This window comes from Sorex fumeus, unplaced genomic scaffold, assembly GCF_029834395.1.
Source record: "Sorex fumeus unplaced genomic scaffold, SorFum_2.1 ptg000002l, whole genome shotgun sequence".
Taxonomy (NCBI): domain Eukaryota; kingdom Metazoa; phylum Chordata; class Mammalia; order Eulipotyphla; family Soricidae; genus Sorex; species Sorex fumeus.
In genome coordinates, this window is record NW_026606059.1 from 6,155,889 (window position 1) to 6,183,514 (window position 27,626).

At 44.1% G+C, this 27,626-nt stretch overlaps 1 protein-coding gene across 1 annotated transcript; it reads right to left on the minus strand.

The window, feature by feature from the left end:
• Positions 1-1,760: 1,760 nt before the first annotated feature.
• MOS (MOS proto-oncogene, serine/threonine kinase) lies at positions 1,761-2,753 on the minus strand. Its single transcript, XM_056113423.1, has one exon. The coding sequence runs from the start codon at positions 2,751-2,753 to the stop codon at positions 1,761-1,763; it is 993 nt and encodes a 330-aa protein (XP_055969398.1).
• Positions 2,754-27,626: the final 24,873 nt, after the last annotated feature.

The following is a 27,626-nucleotide window of genomic DNA, read 5'->3' on the forward strand; positions in this document are numbered from 1 at the left end:
AAGGCTAGGAAGGAAGAACACAAAGTAAAATGACTTTGAAGGAAAGAAAAGACAAATGTTGGCTAATTTCATCCCGGTGTCATACAATATAAGAATATAAAACTGTCAGACAGACAAAATAAAATTAAAAATAAGCCAGGGTTGGAAGGCAATACAGCAGGTGAGGCACCTGAACTGCATGAGGCTGACCTGGGTTCAATTGCTTGAGCGCCATCAAGCATGATCCCTGAGTATAGAGCCAGGAGTAAGCCCTGAGTGAGACCCCCTCAAACAAAAAAAACCGACTAAATTAAAATAACATGGGCACTCGTTGTTAGAAGTAAGGGAGAAAGGGTGGGGTAGAAGAAAATTAAGTGAGAGAATGTTAAAAAATATAAATGGGAAAGTTTAGTTTCGAATAGAAAAGAAAAATCCTACAAAATATCAGAAGAAATAAATTAAGATACTGTCTCTTTAAGGGGAATTTAAAGAGGAGTTTGCCTAATTTCTGAATTTGGGGTGGTGGTGCAAAGGTCATTACAAACAAGTATGGGGCTGTGGGTGTAGGAGAGAAGCAGGCAAAAGTTTTACTTTTTGCCCAAAAGGTTTCACTTACTTGATCCAGGACCAAGCCAGTAGTTCAGTGGTGAATTTGAAGCTCATTATTTGCGATTACAGAAAGTTGCCAACTATCCGGGTAGGGTATTTGCCTTGCACACGGCCCACCCAGGTTAGATCTCCGGCTTCCCAATTCCTCTCCTGAACCGACGAGGAGTGATCCCTGAGCACTGTCAGGTGTGGTCCCCAAAGAAACAAAAAAGAAACCCACCACAAAATATAAAACAATTATTTTTTTCTCAATACCATTTTCCCTCATTACCTGAAAGGACCTTACTTACTTTGATCTGGAAAGTCATTTACGTCTGGAAACTATCACCACTGAGGTATAGGTAAAAACTTTTGCGCAATTCCAGACCCCAAGACCGACGTTAAAGCATATCTAATCATTCAAGCACACCAAATCAGACAGTGGGGGGAAATTGGCACCCAAATTCCTAGTCTTTCAGTAGTTGCGACACTATGGAATGGAAGAGCACTTTCGCAGTGAGAGCAAAGCACATAACCCTATGAAGGAATAAGGTTAATCACTAGTAGTTCTAAATATTGGATTTGAAGCCTGAGCGATAGCCCAGCAGGTAGGGCGTTGTTTGCCTTGGATGCGGCTGACCGGAGTTCAATCCCCAGCATCCCATAGGGTCCCCTGAGCACTGCCAGGAGTGATTCCTGAGTGCAGAACCAGGAATAACCCCTGACCATGGCCGTGTGTGACTGCAAAGAGCCAAGGGGTGGGGGTGGGAATATATATATATATATATATATATATATATATATATATATATATATATCGCCCGCACAGCAAAGCCTGGCAAGCTACCCGTGATGTATCTGACATGCCAAACACAGTAACAACAAAGTCTCACAATGGAGATGTTACTAGGCCCGCTTGAGAAAAATCGATGAACAACGGGAGGACAGTGACAGAATATATATATTCTGATACGCAGTTTTGTGATTTCCCTCTTCCTGGGAAAGAGCGTTTGAATGCAAGTTCTTTGCACATCTGCGTGTGTTTTGAACTAACTTTATTTTCCCAAAAAAGCCACCCTCTATTTTTTTCCCGACACCCACACTTTCAAAAATTTTTAAAAAACACATAAATATAAATATAAATAAAAACAAAGCCGACCGGCTCCTCCCGGCTGCGCGCGCGCGAGACAGAGTCACCCATGCTCGGCTTGCAAGGCGTGCAGGTCCAGCCAGAGCAGGCCCGCGCTGGGCCGCTGCCCGGGCCGGGGCGTCCAGCACCGCTGGATGATGCTCCGCAGTTTCCTCCCGGGCACCGAGTCGGTGAAGACGGGCGCCGAGAGCGGGGGCCGCAGCTGGCAGGCCACCACGGCGTAGAGCACGTAGTCGCGCTCTCCGGGGTAGGGCAGTTCCCGGGTGCTCAGCTGCCAGAGCGTGATGGCAAAGGAGTAGATGTCGGCCTTGGGCGTGAGCGCCTCTCCGCGGAGCAGCTCGGGCGCGCGGTGGGTGTAGGTGCCCCCGACGGGCCCGGGCGCGTCGGGCGGGCCCCGCCGGCCCCGCAGCTTCTGCGAGCAGCCGAAGTCGCCGATCTTGCACACGTCCTGCTCGCTGATGAGCACGTTGGCGGGCTTGAGGTCCAGGTGCACGATGCCCTGCGCGTGCAGGAAGCGCAGCCCGCTGGCCACGTCCAGGGCGTAGCGCAGCCGCTCGCGCGGGCCCAGCGGCTCGGGGCTGGCGTAGATGCGCCGGTGCAGGGTCAGGTGCCCGCCGAACTCCATGAGCACGGCCCCGGGGCCGTCGAGGCCCGCGGGCGCGCGCGTGCTGGCCGCCAGCAGCCGCACGATGTTGGCGTGCCGCAGCCGCGCCACGTTCAGTTCCGCCCAGAAGCTGCGCTGCGACGCGGCGCGGTGCCCGGCGCCCGCCGCCCGCACCTGCTTGAGGGCCACGGGCACGCCGTGGTAGGTGGCCTTGTAGACGGCGCCGAAGCCCCCCGCGCCCAGGCGGTGCAGCAGCCGCACGTGCGCCCAGTCGATGAGGCACCAGGGCAGCCGGCGGGGCGCGCGCGGGCCGCGCGGGCCGCGCGGGGCGCGCGCGGGGGGCGCGCACGGGCTGCTGCAGGGCCGCGCGTCGGCGGGCGGCGAGAAGCAGGCGCGCGGCGGGGGCGAGCGCGGGGCGGGCGGGGACGGCATGGTGCGCACCCCCCTCCCGCACACACACCCCACCCCCGTACCCCGCACGCTCCCGGACGGGGAGACCCCGCAGCACGGAGCAGCCCGGCCCGGATGGCTTGGAGGCAGACCCCCTGGTGCTTGCAAGTCAGCCTTCCAGCCGCGCTTTTTCTCCTCCTCCCTGCAAACAGGGCGCATCTGTGCGGTGCTCCGCGAGGGCGTGCGCGCAGGGTGTGGTGTGAAACGTCGCGACGGGGTCGGGCGGGCGGCCGGAGCGATAGTGCATAGGGTAGGATGCTTGCCTTGTACGCAGCTGACCCGGGTTCCATCCCTGGCATCCCATGTGGTCCTCCGAAGAACACCGCCAGGAGTGGTTTCCTGAGTGCAGAGCCAGGAGGAACCCCCCTGAGCATCGCGGGGTGTGACCCAAAAGCAAAAAAAAAAAAGAAAGAAAGAAAAGAAAAAAGAAAGAAAAGGAAAAAAAGAAAAGAAAAGAAAAAAGAAAGAAAAGAAAAAAAAGAAAAAAGAAAAAGAGAACGTCGGGATGGGGCGCACACACCCCTTTCTGATTTTTTTTTGTTTTAAATAAAGGCTGCACCAGGCAGATGGGCAGCCCCGGGACTCAGCCCCTCCTTCACCCTGTTTTGTCAGTATGAGAGACTGGGCTCCCTCCTCTTCTCCCCGCTTTTATCCGCTGAACGGACGGAAGAGACCACATCAGTACAATGAAATTATTTCACACTTTGCAGGCTACAGTGATTGTCGGCGTTCCTCTCCAGCTGCAGTAAATCACTTCCAGGAGTTCCTGGCAGCGAGGGTTGAAATGTGAACAGCTGACATTTGTTTAACTGGTTATGAGGCTAATTAGGCACAACATTCATAGAAGGATTAAAATGTTGTCCCCGTAAGGTAATGGATCCAAAGAGAATCACTGGTACAGGTCAAAACATATGCCTCCTGAGATCTTCAGGGGGGAAGTAGAATTCTCTGGCTCCACGCAGCTTATATGGCAAATCAGCAAGACTTGTCGAGGTATCAACTCCCTAACGAACCCCTCCAGATCACAGCAGGCTGGCCCAGCCGGGTCAACTCTGGCTGCAGGCTTGGTTCTAGGCTTGGAAGCAAACACACTAAAGAAGTTTTGGAGCGGAGTTGGGGAGACAATAAACTGAACCCGGACCATCGTCTGGGCCTCAGATCAAAATAATAGGAGAAAACCAGAGAAGAAGAAAACCCCAAAGAAATGAACATCACATAGGTCCACTGTGCCTCTATCGTGTGGAAAGACAGCCAGTGGGAGTATATCAGGATCTTGCCAGCCCATCAGGAGTTCATCTTTCAGACCCTTCTCTAAGTCTTATGATTTTTATTGTAAAACATTGTAAAAACCATGATTACGATCGTGTCCATGGTTGTGGTTTTCACTTTTTCACCACCAAAGTATCCTTTCTTTATAATAAAAAAGATTTCACACCACAGCTTTGGAAACAAGAGTGACAGTAGTACCTTGTTCACAAAAACAACATGAAACTGGGAGGTCTTCACTTCTAAAAAAGGAATGGTAAGGTTCCACCCTTACTGCATTTACAGCAGCAGATATGATGATGATGCCACATTTTTTTTTTTGCATCTAGGACTAAGTGGATTAATTCCGAGTAAATTTGGTAATAAACACAAGCTATGTACATAGTAACACTTGAAATCTGTGAACAGGATGCCTATACTCCACTGTTCTGCCTTCCTATCTGATCCTGTCGTACACTGATGAGAAGACTATATTGCATGAGAGTATACTGTGACATTTGTTCACTAGCCATAACAGTCATAATTTCAGGGCTCTGAGTCCATTTTTTCCCATTCATAAGCATGTTTATTTCGATATACTCTTGAGTGGACTTTGATAATCTCTACCTCTCAAATAAGATAATCTCGTCTACATTCTCAATTTTATATAGAATTATTAATTTTTATTTTTATAAAGGTTTTCACAATACGTAATTACATTTAATATTCAAACACCGATCCCATCACCATTACACCTTCCCACCACCATATTTCCATCCTGAACCCCAAACCCTGCCCCCAAAGCAGAACTGAAATAAATTTATTTTGTATTGCTTGTTACGAATAATCTGCTAAAAATGAAACAAAAAAAGATTTCTTAAAGGAAAGTGTGTGGAGATTGTTGTATTTCACCCAGGAGCCATTAAGCCTGTCTATAAGAGATCAGTATCACGTTGTTAAAGGTTGAGCCTGTGTGATTATATTTATGTCTATATTAGTATATTTTCCCGTAAGATTGGTTGCCTTCTACTTTAAATCCCATCAACGGTGGTGTGCTACTCTTTGTATATCGTTGGTGTAAAGTATGAGTTATCCAGGAATAGGTTCACTCGTGGGTGAGGCTTACTGGAGCGTGTGGAGAGTGGCCATGAGTTCAGCTGCAGTTGAGTTCTGGAGGTTTTCAGTTACCAGGGTTGGCTCCATCGGGGAAGGGGGAAGACCTCCCCCTCCCCCCTCTGGGTTGTCCTGAATGAAACAGCCTGGCAGGGAGAATCTGGAAAAAACCTGAGTGCCCAAGAACAGATGACTGGTTAAAGAAACTTTGATACATTTACACAATGGAGTACTATGTAGCTGTTAGAAAAGATGAAGTTATGAAATTTACATACAAGTGGTACTACATGGAAAGTATCATGTTAAGCGAAATGAGTCAGAAAGAGCGGGATAGACACAGAAAGATTGCATTCATCTGGGGAACATAAAGCAACAAAACGGGAGACTAACACCCAGGAAGGGCTGAGATTAGTACCAGGAATTTTGCTCCATGAATGGAAGGCCAGCCACAGGCTCTAGGTGAAAAGGAAGCTCAGATAGAGAAGAGATTACCAAATGAAGGGTGTTGTGAGGACCCTCCCAGGGTGGGAGAAGCATGCTAAAAGTAGTCGATAGACCAAACATGATTGCCACTCAAAGCCTCTCTTGCAAAACACAGTACCCAAAAGAAGAGAGAGAGAACAAGGGGGAATACCCTGCCACAGAGGCAGGATGGGAGGGGGGGGATGAGGGTTGGGGGGATGCTGGGACCCGTGGGGATGGATGACGGGCACTGGTGGAGGGATGGGCACTTGATCATTGTATAACTGAAACCCAAGCACAAAATTGGTAAGCCTATAACTGTACCTCATGGTTTTTCACTAATAAAAAAAGAAAAAAAAAAAAAGAAACAGCCTGGCAGGGGGTCTATCGGGGCATATCGTTCTGTGCTCCTTTCCAAGGGATTTATGTTGAGTCCTTCTGGGCCCATTTTTAACAATAAGGAAGGAGATTAGCATAAATACCTCACGCACAGAGCTTGTTGTTTGCAGAAATAAAAGGTAGTGATTTTTTTTTTCTTTTTGGGTCACACCCGGCAATGCTCAGGGGTTATTCCTGGCTCAGCACTCAGGAATTGCTCCTGACGGTTCTCAGGGGACCATATGGGATGCTGGGAATCGAAACCGGGTCGGCCGCGTGCAAGGCAAACACCCATTACGCTGTGCTATCACTCCAGCCTCCAAAAGGTAGTGATTTAAGTGTGGTTTGTGGTATGGTTACAAGTTCATTAGACCTTTCGTGTGCCCATCGGGCCAAGAATTTTTAATTAGTTTACATTTTAAACATCCATCTTAAAGCAACCACTGCGTTCCGATAAAATCAACTTTCCCACTGTACTTCAATTTTCCTATTGGCGTTCAGATGAAATCAACTTTCCCACTGTACCTCAATTTTCCTATCTGCAAAGAGAGGCCCACTTTGAGGTTGTGATGAGAATAGAGCTTCAAATACTTAAATTTGGGCTTCCGTAATAAATATTTCTTCTGAAAAATGGAGAACTATGTATATGGACCTACACAAAAAGAAACATTTTGGATGGTGTTAGTTTAATATATATCTGGTCATGGTGAAGGTGAAGAAATGCATTGACTAAAATGCACCTGATTTGAAGTGTAATATCTTTCATTCTTAAATGTTATTTGGGGGGGGGGGTTGTAAGTGGTGGGTCCTGGCTCAAACTCTGTCACTGCCTATGGTCCTTGAGCCCTGCCTGGAGTGATCCCTGAGCTCAGAGTCAATTCAGCCCTGAGCACTGGCCTCGGCCTGAACCCCAAGAACTATCTGAGGGTGGGGTCTATGACTCCTTGTTTCCCCTCAGAGGCCAAGCCTCTGAGAGGCTAAGGACAGAAGGAAGGTTGAGGAGGGCGTCTGACCAAATGCGACTTAACAGCAACCCCCTGAAGTGGCAAGAAAGGCGCATTGCTCACTGAGGCAGTTCAAGACCCAGTTCAAGGCCCTGGGTTGGACCCAGGGTTGGGGGTATTCACGCCTGGGGTTGTTGATGTTTGCTTGTTTTCCCGGTGATGCTCAGGAGTCACTCCTGGCTCTGAATCACTCTTGGCGCTGCTCGGGGGACCAGATGGGATACCGGAGACCCCGAGGTGGGCCGTGTGCGGGGCAAACGCCCTCCCCGATGGACTGTGGCTCCGGCCCCCTCCTAGCCCGTTTTACGGAGCCGTTGAACATCAGGTCGTCGCACAAGGCGCAGAATCTGGACCGGCTGCCAGGACTGGGGTGCAACCTGGTTTCAGAACGGAGGTTGTGGGGGCTGTTGAAGACGCGTGCAAGCTTCTGCAAGCGTGAATCGTGGTCGAAATGGTACCTCTGCTTTTCTTAGAGCTTAAAAGCCTAAGGTGTACGCATCTGTACATTAAAAGAAGATTGGAATTGGGGCTGGAGCGATAGTACAGCGGATAGGGCGTTTGCCTTGCACGCGGCCGACCCGGGTTCGATTCCCAGCATCCCATATGGTCCCCTGAGCACCGCCAGGGGTAATTCCTGAGCACAGAGCCAGGAGTGACCACTGTGCATTGCTGGGTGTGACCCAAAAAGCAAAAAAAAAAAAAAATTGGAATCAAAGTTGCAAGATCACAAAAATCTTCTGTAGCTAAATAGCCCCCAGTAGATGGCAGATTTGTTTCCATGTCTGTGCAGAACATGTAGAGACACCTGAGATTTTGTAACTGAATCCAGTTTTTGGCGGGACCCAAGGCTAATAATAAAGTGGAGTGGTACCCTCTTCAAGAACAGAAATGTAAAAGGTCAGTGTGGATGTGATTATTTATTGGAAAAGTAGTCACAGTACAAATTCTTCAAAAACTGGGCCAGAGACATAGTACGGGGGTAGGGAGGGCACTTACCTTGCACATGGCCCTCCCAGGTTCCATCACGCATCCCATATGGTCCCCTGAGCATCACCAGCATGATCCCTGAGTGCTGAACCAGTAATAAGCCCTGAGCACCGCCTGGTGCCCCCCCCACAAACCAAAACCCCAAAACAAAGTAAGTTATTGTTACCATTCTTCAAAAGAAGTTTTCAAAAACTGAGAGCAGACATCACAAAATTGAGACAGGTTTTGTTGTTGTTGTTGTTGTTTGTTTTTGCTTTTTAGGTCACACCCGGCAATGCACAGGGGTTACTCTTGGTTCTGCACTCAGGAGTTACTCCTGGCGGTGCTCAGGGGACCATATGGGATGCTGGGAATCGAACCTGGGTCAGCCACGTGCAAGGCAAACGCCCTACCCGCTGTGCTATCACTCCAGCCCCAGAGACAGAGGTTTTTTGTTTGTTTGTTTGTTTGTTTTTCCCCCCAGTAATTGTCATACTTGTAAATTACAGTGGGGGCAAGAATATGCTTTGTATCAATAAATCTGCTATTTATTAACATACTTTTTTTTTTTGCTTTTTGGGTCACAGTCGGCAATGTGAAGGGGTTACTTCTGGCAGTAGTTGAGGGGCCATATGGGATGCTGGGGATCGAACCCGGGTTGGCCATGTGCAAGGCAAACGCCCTACCCACTGTACTATCGCTCCAGCCCAATATACATTTTCTAATGAAAAGAGTGATCTGAGTGGAACTGCAGTTACCTCTCTAAGCAACGTCTGGTTTTCACTGCTATGGGCTTAACTGATGAAGACTAAATGAATCCAGACTTTGTGGGTGTGGAGCCCAGAAAGAAGCACTGCAAGGCACAGAGCTAGCCCCATCGACTGTCCTGCACACTCACTCTGGGAGCACGAGGTGATGTATTCTGATCACCTAATGAAAGCCAGTCTAAACAAATGGTGACTTCTTTTGAATAGTCGATTGACTCACGCATCGCTATTGGCATATGTGGTTTTGCATGTGCTTTTGCTGTGAAAACGTTGTATCATTTCCAGACGTTGATTTTTATCCCTTAGCTTTTCATTAAAGGCCCTCCCGTTGATCGTCGATTTGCTCGAGCAGGCCCAGTAACGTCTCCATTGGAGACTTTGTTGTTACTGTGTTTGGCATATCGAATACTCTCGGTAGCTTGCCGGGTTCATTAACACAAAGATTAAAGAATCTCAGTTTGCACAGGAAACACTAATCCCTCGGTTAGTAACCAGGTACTCATCTTGGCCAGAATTAGGTGTGGAAGGAAAGCCTGAACTTTGTATTGATAGAATTAAATTACTGTTGCTGTTTAAGTCAATAGGAAACTGATCATTAAACACAATGTTTCTCAGCCTTTTTCCTCTCTGGTCCAAAAACCAAGGGGGAAAAAAAAGAGACCAGAACATCTTTTAAAATTGTTTAAACACACAGCTCTTCTTAAAACGCATAATTGAAACAGATCATAAATAATCTGTCTGTCTCTTTAAGACCGGTAAACTTAAAATAATCATTTTTGGGTCACAAGCATCAGTGTTCAGGACTTACTCTTGGCACTGTGCTGGGGCATGACTCCTGGTGGGTTTGGGGGACCAGATGGGGTGCTAAGGATGGAAACCTGGATGCACTAAGCACAAGGCAAGCAGCTGACCTCTTGTACTGTCCCTCTGGTCCCTGGTAGGACAGTACTTGGTTTGCTTTATCATATGTAAAATCTGGAATTGGATCAAATACGAAATTAAAGCTTAAGGTCAAAGACACAAGCAATATTTAGAATTTCATCCATCCACATTTCTTCCTGTTTTTTTTTTAACCTCTGATAAGAAAAATAGGGAGTTAATTGGTTTGGCCTGCGTTCAAGAGTTGATTTTTCTTGAAGCAGAATTGAAATCAATATAGAGTCTGGAGCAGAGATAGTGCAGAGGGTAGGGCTCTTGCCTTGCAAGCGGCCGACCCAGGTTTGATCCCCAGCACCCATATGTTTCCCTGAGCACCATCAGGAGTGACACCTGAGCATGGAGTCAGGAGTAAGCCCCGAGACTTGCTGGGTGTGGCAAGCTTAACAAACAAACAAACAAACAAACAAGCAGTCTGGACCATTACTTTGGTCAAGCTCCTACCAGAATCCATTGCTGAAGGGGAAAAAAACGTGTATTGGCAGCAAGATTTGGGCCCATGAGAAAAGGCCATGACTGGAGAGGTTGTGCGTGGATTAAGGTGCTTGCCTCAGACACGGTCAATCCCAGTCTGATTCCTGGCACCGCATTTGGTTCCCAAAGCACAGCCGAAGGTGATCTCTGGGCACCTCCAGGTGTGCCTTGACATGTGTTTAGCAAATAAAGGGGGAGGGGAGCAGGCAAAAGAACCGATTAGCCACTTCTTTAAAGTCTACAGATGGCCAACAGACACATTTCAAAAAAATGCTCAGCACCACTTCATTGTGGAAACACAAATCAAGACCACATGAAATATCCTTCCGCATGGGTGAGAGTGTCCTATGTAAAAAAGATTGAAAACAACAACTGTTGGTCAGGATCGGAGAAAGAGCAGCTCTGTTGGTGTGGATGTAAACGTTTCTCCTCTGCGGAAAATGTTATGGAGATTTTTTTTTTTAAATGAAAGGAAATTCCATATTGTTTAGTGATACCATTCATAGGCATTTAGTTGAAGGATATAAACACTCTAAATCAAAAGGATATCCGTGCCTCTATGTTTCAATCCATGAAAGCGAACATATTTACAATAACCCAAACATGGAATTAATCTAAAAGCCCATCAACAAATGGCTAAATAAAGAAGCAATGGTGTACGCGGTGAAATGAATCATAGTCTGCCATTTAAAAAAAAAGATGAAATTGTGACTTTGGGATGAAATGAGTGGCTCTTGTGCTGATTATGCTAAGTGACAGAAGGGAGTGAAAGAGAATTTTTGGAACCTTCACCCGTCTGTGAAATATGACTAAGAAAAGCAAATGAACTGACAAGAAACGATTAATGTCTAGAAGCAGTGAAAACTACGGTGGCAAGTAGAGTGAAAGGGCAGATGGGCGGGAAGTGCCAAACAGAAGGTCTTCCTGGGGGTGGGATGGCACCAGAGCTTCGATGATGGACGTAGTAGTCGCACATGTTCCAGGAAAGAGTGTGAAGGAGAACTCCTCAAATTCCATAACACGGAAACCTCTAATAAATTAGTGTTGGTCTTGAATGAGGTAGTTCAACTAATAGTCACAATTTGTGTGATGATTTTACTGCCATCATCATTTTATTGCTTCTTCATATGTATTTCAGATTTACCATTCTGTTTTCTTCACTGCTACATACTGAGTTAAAATAACAGCAAGGCTGTGAATAAAAAATAAGATAATCAATTCAATTATTTCTTTAACTTTATACTAATTTTCTCCCGTGTATCATTATGGACTCAGGGCTCTTCATAGATAAATTGTGATTTAACCAACGGCAATGATTATTGCCTTTTATTGCTGACTTAACTGCCCTGGAAATTACACCACTTGTGGTTTTGACACAATCCTAGTCAGCTGAATTGCTTTTTTGTCTCCTGGTAGAGCAAGTTGTCCCAAACTCATGGAATCAGTCATTTCTCTAGGATACCGCAGAAAAATAGCATTAAGAAATTCTACTTGTAGGGACTAGAAACATAGTACAGGGGTTTAAGGTACTTGCCCTGCCTTGCATTTGAGCAACTTGGGTTCAGTTCCTGGGACCACATATGATCTCCTGAGTTCTGTTGATAGTGATCTGGGAGTATAGCCTAAAAGTCAAAATAATAAAAGAAAAGCAAAAAGAAATGCTACTTTTAGAGTTTACACATTGGGTTCATTGTCTTACCTATAATTTCTTTGACTAGGGGTCCTTCATTGATTTTGCCTTCCTGTTCTTCAGAGACTTGTATTATATATAATATATATATAATATTTATGTTACATATAAGGCACATATGTATTCTTAAGTCATTCATCTTGAACTCACGTTACAGTTCTCTGTGATGTGCTGCTTGTTTTCAGATTTTTACCCATCTTCTGTTGTTTTCTAGGGGTTTCCTGCATCTCCATCATGAAGGTGACCATTTTCCCCCCCTCAGTGGCTGTTACCATGCTACTGAGGTCTATTGAGTTTCTATCAAACTCTCTAGTTCTGTCACTTCTGATTGTAGTTTTCCCACATCTGTTCTCATACTTTGTGGGTTTTTTTTTTTTTTTTTCTTTTTGGGTCACACTTGCGATGCTCAGGGGTTACTCCTGGCTCTGCACTCAGGAATGACTCCTGGCAGTGCCCGGTGGACCATATGGGATGCTGGGAATTGAACCCGGGTCTGCCGCAAGCAAGGCAAACGCCCTACTCACTGGGCTATTGCTCCAGCCCCCATAATTTGTGTTTCACTGACGACCTGAACCATCATTTCTTCGAGCTCTTCAACAGTATCAGTATGGCGTCTGTGTAATCATCTCTATCGATCAAATAATTGGGTGAAACCCAGTAGAGAAGAGCTGGTTGGTATTGGTGGACTCTTCCGTGCTAGTCTTCCCATTTGTTGGGCTTTGTGGATTTCATCACTGCCTCCCCTTTGTGCCTTCAGTGCTCTGAGGGGGAATCTTTGTGTTAGCTCCCTTGGGAAACTCTTTGAAGGATTTGATTCATGTTGCTCTTTTCCTTCCTGGCTGGTCCTCACTCATGAGAGGCCTAAGTGGGTACAATGAGAAGTGATATGTAGAGCTTGTGCGACTGTGCAGTTAATTCAAGGGATAAGCAGCAGACAGCGGAGTTATGAGCTGGGGGCAGCAGAGATGGCAGATATCAGCTGTGGAGACTGCTGGAACACAGGTGGAAGGGAAGGGAATCCACTTCCAGTTCCCAAAAGGCCCCAGAGGTACCAACCAGGAGGTTAGACTCACCTGGGAAATGAGCGAGAAAGCAGAGGGTATGGGGTCTGGAAGGGAGGCTGCAGAGATGACAGAGGAAAGTGTGGAGACCCGTTTTATTCTCTTAAAGTCCCTTGCTTTTAGTTCATTTTGTTTATCTATTTATATCACGATCACGATCACGATCATGCTGTTATTTGTCGATTGCCTCGAGCAGGCCCCAGTAACGTCTCCTTCGTCCTAGCCCTGAGATTTTAAAAAAAAGTGCCATATTCAAGGCTCTTTCAGGGTTAGGAGAATGAGACCCATCATTGTTACTGGTATTTGGCATATTGGGTATACCACGGGGAGTTTGCCAGACTCTGCCGTGTGGGCATGTTACATACGGTAGCCTGCCAGGTTCTCCAAAGTAAGAATGAGATAATAAGATGTAGCGCGGCTGCAAATGCAGCCGTGTGCGCTTCCAGGAGCTGGGTTTTATAGTCTCTGGGTCTTGGCCATTGATGGGATTACACGGCGCCAGGGGGCCAGTTGGTGGGTGTGGCCCCTGCCTACTGGAATATGGAGGATCTGGGTGGAGGATGCTCAGCTCCGATCCGAGCAGGCTTGGAGATCTCAGCCCCGGGACCCGCATGCCTTTGTTCCTCTGCCGGTACCTTCATGCGTGTGGAGAGTGGTCTCAGCATGGTGGTGGCTGGTTCTGGAGGTCTTCGGCTGCCGGAGCCCTGATCGGGGCAGGGAGGGAAACTCCGGGTTGAGTTTCCCATCTATTTATATTGTTCTTGCAATTTTTAGCTGATAGAAGTTTTCTCTGAAGAGCTTGGGTGAGGGGGATAATGCCACAGATCCAAAACACAGACTCAACAACACTGAAAACATGAGATCTAATCTGCAACCACTGAAACTTTGTCATGTGCCCGTCAAGGTGACAGGCGGGAGATAGGGCGGGGATGGGGTGGGGAGGGAATATGGGAACACAGGTGGAGAGAAGTTGACACTGGTAGTGGGACTGATGTTGAAACACCACATGATTAAAACTCAACTATCAACAGATTTGCATATCACGGTTATTTAATTATATTATAATGAAAAAAGCTTGGATTTTGTGGGGGGCAGAGCCATAGTACAAAGGGTAGGGTGATTGCCTTGTACTTGGTTGACCCACATGCTATTCCCAGCACCCCATATGTTCCCCAACCCTACTGGGAGTGATACCTGAGTGCAGAGGCAGGAGTAAACCCTGAGCATAGCTGGATGTGGCCCACAAGCCAAAAAAAAAACAAAAAAAGAAGAGAACTTGATTTAGCCACACCATAAGATCCATATACAATCCAATATGCAGGTTCCCACAGAGGAAGCCATCTCTTCTCTTCAATTTCTTGTCCTGTAATCATTTACACGATTTCATATGTTCCAGTAAAATTTAATTTAGTTGTGCTGTGGATGTGGCTCAGTAAATAGTAAAATTTACGGTTCTATTTTCACTTAAAAATAATACATAACATTTTATACCAGCAAATATACATATGTATATAAAAATATATATAATTATGATTTACCAAGATTTACAATAAAATCCAGATGATTCTCTGAGTTGATTTAATCACAGTCCAGTTGCAAAATCTTTAGTCTTTCTTTAGAAGGTTAACTGAGGATTCTAAGGTGTAGAATCTTAGAATTCTACATTACTGAGATTGATGTTTCCAGATCCTTTGAGAAACAGCTAGAACAGAATTAGACATACCAGAGATTCTTAAGAAAATATCTCTAAGGGAAAATGAGGAAGGCAGTAAGGGAAACTGGAAAGCTCTCAGACCACCACTGAATTCTGATTTTTAGGAAAGAGAGAGAAAAGGAAGAAAAATTAGAACATTAATTCCAAAAGATGTGTGTACACATTGCAGCACTAGTACAATAGCCAGGACATGAAAGAAGCCCAAATGACCAGTGGCAGACCAATATGGAGCGATAGCACAGCGGTAGGGCATTTGCCTTGCACGCAGCCAACATGGCCGACCCGAGTTCGATTCCTTCGCCCCTCTCAGAGAGCCCGGCAAGCTACCGAGAGTATCTTGCCCGCACGGAAAAGCCTGGCAAGCTACCTGTGACGTATTCGATATGCCAAACACAGTAACAATAAATCTCACAATGGAGATGTTACTGGGCCCGCTTGAGCAAATCGATGAACAACAGGAGGACAGTGCTACAGTGCTACTGATGCAGATATTGCAAGCTTTGAAATTCTGTCTTGGACCCTATATAATTCTTATTATTGTCCTAATTTTTTTGAGGGACTGATCCAGTAGTGCTCAGGGTTTACTTCCGGTTCTATGCTTGGGGATTACTTCTGGCAGTGCTTGAGGGATCCCATGTGGTCCCAGGGAACTGCTTGCAAGAGAAGTGCCTTATTTTTGCAAGGGAAGTGTCTCATTGCACGGTCAGCTGCTTGGAATGAAGTGCCTTATTCCCTATACCATCTCTCAGGCTCCTTATTCAAATTTTTAATTAAAGTTTAGAACTCTAAAGAAGACTTTGAATAGGTTACAATTCTTTTAGAGCTCAAGTCTGCTTTAAAAAGTAGATCTATTTGTTTAAACCTATCTTATAATTTTACTTTGTTTGGGCTTACTCTTGGCTCTGCACTCAGGATCACTTCTGGCAGGGTTTGGGGGACCCTACTGGGTGCAAGTGATTGAGTCCCAGATCACTACACGCCAGGCAAGCATCTTACCTGCTGTACTATCTCTGTTCTAATTTTAGCATTATGGGAGTATATACATTCATTCAACAAAGGTGTAAGGCAAAGTTTTGGATAGAATTAAAACAATGGAATCTATAGATGCTTCCAAGAGGATAATTCTTGACAATTATGCCAAGCACACTTTTAAAAACTTATGCGTTTTTTATTTGTAAAAGAACTGCTTACCATTTGTGTGTACACAGATGATCAATGGTGAATTACATATACATATTCACTGTGAACAACACTCTATTGGTTACAAAAATTGCCCTCATAAATATCTCTTATTAGACTGAGATTTTAAAAGTTAAAAATACAAACAGTTCTTTTTCTCTCTGTCTCTCTGCATCCTGTATTTATCTGAGCAAAGACAGGTTTAATTTTCTTTCCAAAATTTTCAAGTATTCTGCCTCCTTTATGGGCAAAAATCATTCTAGTTAATTCTCAGGTGTGTTTATGTAATAGGTAGAAGATTTTAGTGGTAACATTTTCAGGTTTGTCTATTTGGAAGGGCTGGGTAGGGTGAGGGTCAGAGGGTTTGGGGCCACACCTCGAAGTGCTCAGGGATTACTCCTGGCTCTGCACTCAAAAATTATTCCTGGCGATAATCAGGGGACCACAAGGGATTTGGAGATTGAACCTGGGCCAGCCTTGTGCGAGGCAAGGCAAACACCCTCCCTGCTGTACTACTCTCGAGGCGCTGTTTCCAGGCTTAACTTTACATGTGATTAAGAAGACCTTTATAGTGAAGGTTCTGGGATCTGGGGTTCATGTATTTAGAAATAGAACATCAGCAAGTTTAGAGCTTCAAGCAAGGTAATTTTATACAGCTTGAGAAAGAGAAGAAAGGGCGCATTATTAGAGGATCTATAGGTCTTGTTGAGATGGGGAAGCTAGTGGAGAGAGTCTCTTGATTGATTCATACCTGGACAAGAAACTGAGAAGCTTCTGGAGAGCTTGCTCTTGTCCTCGCCAGGGCCCCTTGGAGGGGAGCGGGTTGAGTTTCCCTCCCCACCCCAACCAGGGCTCCGGCAGTCGAAGACCTCCAGAACCCGCCACCACCGTGCTGAGACCATTCTTCGCACACAAGAAGGTACCGGCAGAGGAACAAAGGCATGCAGGTCCCGGGGCTGAGATCTCCAAGCCTGCTCAGATCGGGACTGAGCATCCTCCACCCAGATCCTCCAAATTCCAGTAGACGGGGATCACACCCACCAACTGGCCCCCTGGTGCCGTGTAATCCCATCAACGGCCAAGACCCAGAGACTATTGTTCTCAATATTTACTTCAATATTTAAATGAAAATAATTTTTTTTTTTTGCTTTTTGGGTCACATTGGCGATGCACAGGGGCTACTCTTGGCTCATGCACTCAGGAATTATTCCTGGCGGTGTTCGGGGGACCATATGGGATGCTGGGAATCGAACCAGGGTTAGCTACCTGCAAGGCAAACACCCTACCTGCTGTGCTATCACTCCAGCTCCTTCAATGTGATTTTTATCCTTTTCTTGACCACTTTTGTCAGCATCTCATCTCTTATTTCTCTGAATATCTCTCAGTCTGTCTGTCAGGTTTCCTTTAGAGAGTTCAGAATATATATAGTCCAAGGACCCACAGGAGGGATCTGAAGGTTGGTCTTATCTGGGTACACCTGTTAAAGATTCTACAGAACACTCATGCTCAACAATAGTTCACTGCTGACCTCTGAAGACTAGAAACGTCTCCGGACATTTAGACGTGGTGGTGCACCTGTTTTGTTAATATGGTTTTAGGGAGGAAAACAGTACATTAAATACTTTTACAGACTACAGTTATAAGAATTTGTGTGTGTGTGTGTGTGTGTGTGTGTGTGTGTGTGTGAAAGAGAGAGATGGAAAGAGAGAAAGACAGAGACAAAAATAGAGAGAAAAGAAAGACTAGACAAAAAATTAAGTATTGATTCCTACCTCAGATTAGAGACTGATGAACTCACATTCCAATACTGGAATCCAAACACGGCGACTCTGGGTTGCAGAGGTCAAGTGAGAAGGGAAACCAAGAGGCTCAGACACATCCAGGGAGCATTTCTGCAGCGTCTTTCACTGAGCTCAGGTTCCCTGTTGCGGCCAGTTCTGCTGACCATGCCAAATTCTTATGGAAATGAAAGCCAGGGTCTCAAACCTTACGTTAAGACTTTGTCATTTACCACTAAACTATATGCAGAAAACAGAAAGAGAGAAACGTTCACATACCAGTGGCTTAACTCCCAGATCTGCTTAAAGTCTTTAATCCTCGCTTGCTCTTTTAATTACCTTTCTTTGTACAGCAAACACAAAGAACTTCATTTAGCATGTTCAGCAACCCATATTCTTTGGAAGCCCAGAACTTTCCTGAGAATTATTTGTGTATGTGCAAGGTCTCCAGTGAAACCATGAAGTGTGTGAGAGAAGTGTGTGTGTGTGGGGGGGGGGGGTCCCTCTGTCATGAGAGATCTGCAGGTGATTCTAGAAGTGAGTAGAATCTTCCCTAAGGATTCTTTGATCTTCAACTCAGGACAGAGCACACTTCCTAAATATTTGTTTCTCTATATTTGAGTTAAGCTTCTATATGTATTAAGTCACAACTATATATTCTGCAATTATGCCCAAGGACAATGAACGAGAGGCTGATCTGGGGGTTATATATTTCAGTTATTCTTGACATATCTTAGAAAACATTACCAATTACCGAAAAGAACAGCTTGGTTCCTTCCACAGTTGCGTGTTATCTCTTATAACCCAGCTCTTGCCTGCACATAATGTCCAATTATATGACTAGATGTAATTAATAATTTATGTCCAAACTGAGTCCCACATTCTGCCAAACCCAAGACAGGGGATAATACCACCTTATTTCACAGACAACACTATAGAAGAGAGAAGGTATTTTGTCAGGCATCATTTTCCCACCAAAAGCAACTGACAGCACCTCAGCAAATTTAGTCTAGGTGCGGCACAACTTTGAAATAGGGCTGGAAAAGCTTGTAGAAGGGAGGGAACGATCGTAAATCTTCATTATGAGTGGCCTTGCTTTATGTTGTTAGTCTTCGTTTCCGTGCTTTTTAGTTATATTCCCCTTCCACTTGGTTTGTTTCTTGCATACTTAACCTGTGTCTTGTCTTCTATGTTCTTATCACCCAAGTCCACTGTCCACCAAACGCTTCTAGTGTCATAGGTAATTATAATAAATTTGAATCTCACTGGGGCTATAAGTTTAAGTTCCATTGTATTCCTCCAGGACACAAATGGGAAGTGTATTGGAGTGTAAAGGAAATTATCTTGTATTATTCTGGTTTGTCAGAGACTGAACAATAACCAGACAAGCACTAGCTAGCTTAGTAAGAGTAAAGTTAGAAGAAATATATGAAGAAACTACATAGGTTCTGTATACATAGGAGGGACCTAGCAAAACATCCTGTACTGGATGACTTAAAGATGATTCCAGAACACTGGGCTGGAGCGATAGCACAGCGGGTAGGGCGTCCGCCTTACACGCGGCCAACATGGCCGACCCGAGTTCGATTCCTCCGCCCCTCTCGGAGAGCCCGGCAAGCTACCGAGAGTATTCGATATGCCAGACACAGTAACAACAAAGTCTCCAATGGAGACGTTACTGGGCCCGCTCGAGCAAATCGACGATCAACGGGAGGGCCTTTACTTACTTTACCAGAACACTGTAGTGCTGTTCTCCTGTTGTTCATCGATTTGCTCGAGCGGGCACCAGTAACGTTTCCATCGTGAGACTCGCTGTTACTGTTTTTGGCATATCGAATATGCCACGGGTAGTTGCCAGGCTTTGCCGTATGGATGGAATACTCTCGGTAGCTTGCTGGGCTCTCCTAGAGGGACGGAGGAATCGAACCCAGGTTGGTCGCGTGCAAGGCAAATGCCCTACCTGCTATGCTATTACTCCAGAGGCCATTTAAAACTTATTAAGAGAATTTGTTAAGTTTATGAAGAGAATTGGTAAAAAGAGAAAAGATGGCAGGGAGAGAAAACTAAATGCAGAATAAAGCAAAGGAAAGATTAAGCAGAAAAGAGATGACTTATTGACTGTTGAAACGCTGAGGACTAATTCTGCACAAAATGAGATCTGGTCCAGTAAGTAAATTTATTGCAAAGAAATGGTTAGGAAGTTCCAAAAGTGACTGAGATAGAATTTCCCTAAAGAGATTGGTCAGATCAAACATAAGAACATCCTGCTCTCTGCTCTTTCCTTTTCCCTTTTCTTAACAATTACCCAGATGCAACCATTTTAAACTCTTTTTTTTTGGGGGGGGGAGTCTCATCCAGTGGTGCTCAGGGCTCACTCTTATTTATTTATTTGTTTATTTATTTATTTATTTATTTTTGGCTTTTTTGGTCACACACGGCCAGGCTCAGGAGTTACTCCTAGCTCTGCACTCAGGGAATTAACCCTGCCGGTGCTCAGGGAACCATATGGGACGCTGGTGATAGAACCTGGATTAACTGCATGCAAGGCAAATGCCCTACCTGCTGTACTATTGCTCTGGCTCCAACTCAGGGCTCACTCTTGGCAAGCACTGCTATGCTATTCACCACCCCCTCAACTTTTTTTTGTTGTTGTTTTGTTTGTTTTGCTTTTTGGGTCGCACCTGGAGATGCACAAGGGTTACTCCTGGTTCTGCACTCAGAAATTACTCCTGGCGGTGCTCAGGGAACCACATGGGATCCTGGGAATCGAACCCGGGTCTGCCGTGTGCAAGGCTAACACCCTACCTGCTGTACTATCGCTCCAGCCCCCCGACTTGTTTTTTTTAAGCTACATCTTAACTTCTATTCTATCATATTTCTGTAATTTTCCTATTCCAAAGTGGCTGATTCTGCTAGCCTCTTACACAACTACCATCTTGGGTGTTACCTTTACTTCTATTCTTGAAAGTTTCAGTCTCTGTGATGTTTTGGAGCCAACTCTTGAAGTCCATACCCTACCCTTTCTTGGTTAATCTTGATTTGAGGGACCTCATCCTCCAGTGGGATGGGTATTGGGTGAATATCCTTTCCCATTCTGTAGACTGTCTCTGTTTCTTTGGAGGTGCAAAGCTTCTTAGTTTAAGATAGTCCCATTTGTCTACCTCTGTTTTCACTTGCTTGGTCAGTGGCGTGCCATCTTTGAAGATACTGTTAGCTTCAATGTTATGGAGGGTTTTGCCAACCTTGTATTTAATGTACTTTATGGATTCGGTCTGATGTTGAGGTCTTTATTCCATTTTGATCTTACTTTTGTACATGGTGTTAGGTAGAGATCTGAGCCCATATTTTTGCATGTAGCTGTCCAGTTTTGTCAAGCACAATTTGTTAAAGAGGCTTTACTTGCTCCACTTCACAAGGAAAAACATTCCTAAGAGTCATATAGACATTTAAATCTACGTCAATGTTTGATTGTTCCCTTCCCCCCAAGTATGGAAGATAATCTTCTTTATCCAAAATCCATCAACTGAAATGTTAATTTTATTTAAAACGTCTCATAGAACACTTCCAGGATAACGTTTTACCAAATATATGGGAGTCTTAACCCAGCCAAATTGACACACATAATTAACCATTACAACTCTTAAGTAACTCCAAATGTGCCAAAGTACACATTATTTTCAATTGCACAGGGAGTATTAACCAAGACAAACCATAAAACAAGTCTCATAAAATTTAAAAGGATTAGTATCAAATAGAGTACACTCACATCACATGAAGTTAAATATTTGGAAATTAAATACTGTGCTTCTAAATATTCTTTAATCCAAAATAAAAACAGGTGAATGTATAAGAACAATTCAGACTAAATAAAAATAAAACATATACAAGTTTAGGGATGCAACTAAAGCAGTGCCTAGAGTTATTGTTTTAAAATATTTCTATTCCAAACAAAGGAGATGAGAGAGATAGCTCAACGGGCTGAGTGCTTGGCTCACTGGAGGGTCCCTGGTTTCATCCCTAACAACACAGTGGGAGTAAACCCTGAGCACAGAGCAAGGAGTAATCCCCAAGCATCAATTTTGAGCAACTGGTGTGCCCCCCCGAAAAAAAATGAATAGAAACAAATAAGCATCTAAAATTAGTGATCATGTTAACAAACTAGAAATAAAATTTAAAAAAGATTATTCATCAATAAAATGACAACAACAAAACATCAGCAAAAACAATTAAAAGCACCAAAAGGGTGCTATTTATTTATTATTTGTAAAAGTCAAGGGGCTGGAGCAATAGCATAGTGGGTAGGGCGTCTGCCTTGCACGCGGCTGACACAGGTTTGATTCCCAGTATCCCATATGCTCCCCTGAGCACCACCAGGAGTAACTCCTGAGCATCGCCAGGTGTGATCCAAAAAAACAAAAAGTCAATACAATTGGGCTCAGAGAGCTAGTACAGTGAACAAGGTGCTCCCTATCCAGGATCCAGAGCCAGGAGTGATGCATGAGCACAAAGTCAGCAGTAGTTCAGCCTGAGCTGAACTGGCTATGGCCCGAAACAAACAAACAAACAAACAAACAAGAAAGCAATCAAGTTGACAAACCTCAACCTAGAGTTCCAAAAATGTGAGTCGACATAAATTACCAATATTGGGAATGAACAAGGGTGTCTGATTACAGAGGCCAAACACTGGAAGAGCACATTGAGGAAAGATTATCAACAGCATTATGCTATGAGATTGGAGAAGTAAAACTGACACTTCTTTAGGAAAGAATCATCAATATGAAAAAGGAAATTAAGAATAACATATTTATTAGCACTGTAGCACTGTCCTCCCATTGTTCATCGATTTGCTCAAGCGGACACCAGTAACATCTCCATGGTGAGATTTGTTGTTACTGTTTTTGGCATATCGAATACACCACGGGGAGCTTGCCAGGCTCTGCTATGCGGGCTGGATACTCTTGGTAGCTTGCTGGGCTCTCCTAGAGGGACTGAGGAATCGAACCCGGGTCGGCCACATGCAAGGAAAATGCCTTCCTGCTGTGCTATAGCTCCAGCCCAACCTATTTATGAAGTAATTTTATTTGTAATTAAAATCTTCCTATTAAAAACCTATTAAAAATCTGGAACCACAAAGCTTCACTGGAAAATTGTATCAGATATTCTAGGAAAAAATACTGTCAGTGGGTAGATTAGTTTTTCAAAAGATAGAAGATTAAAAACTTTTTTCAGGTTTTTGGAACAGAATCACTTATTACCAGAAAAAAAATGACATTGAAAATAAGGAAGAGATCTTTCTACAGAGTTATCATTTTCATAAACATGAAATTTCTTAACAAAATAGAAAAATTAGTTTAGTAATATATAAAATGGTTTGGAGCGATAGCACAGTGGGTAGGGCGTTTGCCTTGCATGCGGGCGACCTGGGTTCGATTCCTCCGTCTCTCTTGGAGAGCCCGGTAAGCTACCAAGAGTATCACACCCACACGGTAGAGCCTGGCAAGCTACCCATGGTGTATTCAATATGCCAAAAACAGTAACAACAAGTCTCACCATGGAGATGTTACTGGTGTCCGCTCGAGCAAATCGATGAACAATGGGAGGACAGTGACAGTGGCAATATATAAAAATTTTATTTAATTAAATTATATTCCTGGGGTTTATCTCGGGAAGTGAGGCAAATGTAATCATTTGTACCACAGGTTCTTTATTCAGGCATCTATTCTTGGACACTTGGTTGCTTTCTATTTTCATTTTTTGGATATTGTGAATTTTGGCTTTTGTGGATAGTGCTACAAGGAATGTCAGGGTGCAAATATCTTTTCTCCATTTTGTTTCTGGGCCTGTGGGATATGTTCTAAGAAGTGGAGCTGTTGGATCAAATGGAAACTCAATTCCTAGGTGATATTTTTTTTTTAGGAATGTCCATATTGTTTTCCAGAAAAGCTAGGCTGATTTTACATTCCCATCAGCAGTACAGCAGTGAATGAGAGTCTCTTTCCCTCTGCATCTGTATATGTATATGTATATATCACTGTATCACTGTCATTTCATTGTTCTTCCATTTATTTCTGGTCTCAGGACTTACTCCTGGCTCTGCCATCAGGGATCGTTCCTGGTGCTGCTTAGGGGACCATATGGGATGCCAGGATCAAACCTGGTCAGCCACATGCAAGGCAAACACCTTATTAGCTTTACCATCATTCTAGTACCTAAGAAATAATTCTTAATAAAAGATATCTACAGGGGCTGGGGAGATAACACAGTGGGTAGGGCATTTGCCGTGCATGTGGCTGACCCGGATTCGATTCCCAACATCCCATATGGTCCCCCAAAGCACTGCCAGGAGTAATTCCTGAGTGCATGAGCCAAGAGTAACCCCTGTGCATTGCTGGGTGTGACCCAAAAAGTAAAAAAAAAAAGATATCTAGGAAACACCCAGAATTAACATCATATATCACAATAAAATACTGAATTCTTTCTCTCTTAATTCTTTCTCTCTCTTAGAGAACAAGGCGGGATATTAAATTTCAGTCCTCAAACCAACATTTCTATTAGAAGTACAAGGCAGTGCAAAATAAGACAAAGAAAGAGGCCTACATATTAGAAAGAAGCAAAATTGTCTTCACTTTCAGATGAAACAATCATCAATATATAGCAAGACATAAACAAGTTTATAAATAAATGTAGAATTCACAAATTAGCCCACCTGGATGCAGGATTTTGTTCTTGGGGAGATTTCAAAACTGTTTAAATTTTCTTACTCATGATTGCTCTATTCAGGTTTTCTACTTCATCCTCATCTAATTGTTTTTCTTTTTCTTGGTGTTTGCATTTTATTTTTTTAAATAAATTTATTTATTTAATCACCATGAGAGCAGTTGCAAAGCTTTTGGGTTTAAGTCTCGGTCACCAATGATGAAACACCCGTCCCTTCACCAGTGCACATTTTCCACCACCAAAAGCCTCAGTATACCCCCCGTCCCACACCCTCCCCCTGCCTGTGTGGCAAATGATTTTCACATTACTCGCTCTCTACTTTGATTACATTCAAAATTTCGACACCAGATCCACCATTATTATTTGGGATTTTACCTCAACACTCAGATCTGCTGAAAAGGCTACATTAGACAATTTGTTTTCTATTGCTGATTATGAATAGCATATGATTTTGGAATTCCGAAATTTTAATAATTACCTCTGGAGGGATTTCTGCCAAAAGCTGCTGGGTTCCGAGATTTGTTTCTGAGTCTCTGGGATCATGGCCGTTAGGCCACTTGATCAGTAGCCAGAGGGGCCGTTCGTGGGCAGCAACTCGGGGTCTCGTTGGGTCGGGGGAGGAAAGGGGCTCCTAATCTTGGGAGGTTATATGATTCTAAGAATTCATCTATTTCTTCTAGGTATTCTACCTTATAAACATAACATTGTTCATAACCTCTTATGATCTTCATATTCCTGAGATGTTTGTCGTAATTTCTCCCCTTTCATCTTTTTTTCAATTTATTTGGGCTTTCTTTCTTTTTCCTTCATAAATCTAAGCAATAGTTTGTCCATTTGTTTATTATATTTATTTTATTTGTATTCTGGTCACTGTATCTTTTGAGGTGCAGAAGCTTCTTAGTTTAAGATAGTCCCATTTGTCTATCCCTGTTTCCACTTGCTTGGTCAGTGGCATGTCATCTTTGAAGATAACTTTAGCTTCAATGTTGTGGAGGGTTTTGCCAACCTTGTCTTCAATGTACCTTAAGGATTCTGGTCTGATGTTGAGGTCTTTAATCCCTTGTGATCTTTTGTGCATGGTGTTAGGTAGAGGTCTGAGCCCATTTTTTTTTTTTTTTGCATATAGCAGTCCAGTTTTGCCAGCACCATTTGTTAAAGATGCTATTATATTTACTGTAATATTTAATTTTTATTACGTTTTAATTGAACTTTTTATTTATTTTTTCTGTGACCACCATGATTACAAAGTTGTTCACAATAGTTTCAAGCACCCAGTGTTCCGATATCAATCCCACCACCAGTGCCAACTCCCCTCCATGAATGTTCACATGTTCCCTCCCACCTCCCTATCTTGTTTATTCTTTTGAAAAAAAAAACGCAACTTCTATTAAGTTTAATTGACCTTTTGATCATTACCTTGATTTCCATGTCATTTTTTTGGGTTGGTTTGTTTGGGGGCCACACCTAGTGGTACACAAAACTTCATCCTTGCTCTGTGCTCAGGGAACGCATGGGCTTCAGGGACTGTATGTGGTTCCCAGGATCAAACTTGGGTTAGCCCCATGCAAGGCAAGCACCCTAGCTGCGACCATCTCTCCCACCCCTCCTCCAGTTATTTTTGGCTAATGCAGTTTCTTAGTGTTTTCTATCACCTTGACAGTTTGTGAGTGTGCTGGCCAGGCATGCAGTAGAATGTCCCTCATTTTTTATTTGTCTGATGCTTTTCTTACCATCAAACCAAGGAATTAGGAAATGCAGTGATAGTCCAGCAGGTAGGGCATTTGCCTTGCATACGGGCTGACCTGGGTTCGATCCCTGGCATCTCAGATGGTCCCCTGAGCACAGCCAGGAGTAATTTCCTTAGCACAGAGCCGGGAGCTACCCCTGAGCACTGCTAGATTTGGTCCCCAAACAAAAAGAAACACAAATAAACTAAGGAATTAGACTTTTGAAGGAAAACCACAGAGGCAAAGCAATATTTTTGTCACATCATATCAAAGGCACATGATATTAACATGACTTATCTATGTTGATATTGGCCTTGCTCATGTGACAGATATTTTTGTGAAGTTTCTCTACTGTAAAATCATTATGTTTTATTCCCCTCTCCATTGGAAAGAAGTCACTGTGTGTGGCTCTTAATTAGGGGTCAGGGGATGACAGGATCCTTTAATGCATAAATTATTTGGACTATTTTGCAAAGAGATATATCTATTTCCCCAAGTTTATTTATTTGCTGATTCATATCAGTATGCAGTCATGTACACTCATTTTGTACTTTGATTTATAATCCAACATTACTTTTTTTGTTACTCAAATTGTTCCAGTGTCATCCAATGGAAATTACTTCCATTGGCAATGGTGATCTTTAGACAAGCCCTTGTCATTTTTTTTTTTTAAAGAAAAAGTAATCAACTAGAAATAGCACTGTAGCACTGTCCTCCTGTGGTTCATCGATTTGCTTGAGCAGGCACCAGTAACGTCTTACAACAAATTGTGAAACTTGTTGTTACTGTTTTTGGCATATCAAATATGTCACGGGTAGCTTGCCAGGCTTTGCTGTGCAGGCGAGATACTCTCGGTAGCTTGCTGGCTCTTTGAGAGGGGCAGAGGAATCAAACCCGGGTTGGCCACATGTGCAAGGCAAACACCTTACCCGCTGTGCTATCGCTCCAGCCCATGAAAACAATTCCTTAAAGATAAAAATTACATTTAAAAGGTAAAAGGTAAAGGCCCTCCCGTTGATCGTCGATTTGCTCGAGCGGGCCCAGTAACGTCTCCATTGGAGACTTTGTTGTTACTGTGTCTGGCATATCGAATACATCACGGGGAGCTTGCCAGGCTCTGCCGAGCAGGCGAGATACTCTCGGTAGCTTGCCGGGCTCTCCGAGAGGGGCGGAGGAATCGAACTCGGGTCGGCCACATTGGTTGCGTGCAAGGCGAACGCCCTACCGCTGTGCTATCGCTACATTTATGAAAGTATACAGTCTTCATAGAGAATTTATTCCATAAAGACAATAACGGAAACTGAACCTAGAAAGGCATTCTGTTTGGGGGGAATAACCGACAGTGCTCAGGGCTTACTCCTGGGTGTGTGATCAGGGAACATTCCTGGGGGAGTTTGGGTGCCAGGGATCACACTGAGGTCAAGCATGTGCAAGTACCTGCAGTACCATCTCCAGCATCAAAAAGGCATGTTACACAGAAATAACACAATCCTAAAATGTGTGTGGAACCACAAAAAAAAAAAAATGGAACTAAAGGGAGAGAAAAAGAGAGACAGAGAAAGAGATGTGTGCTTTAAGAGAGCACATTGGCTTCTCCAGAGAGGAAAGCTCAGAGACACCTTCCGAGCAGAGCTGTGTGGGCCA

Excerpts from the sequence above, each read along its gene's own strand:
- MOS (XM_056113423.1), bottom strand. The coding sequence starts at position 2,753 with ATGCCGTCCCCGCCCGCCCCGCGCTCGCCCCCGCCGCGCGCCTGCTTC.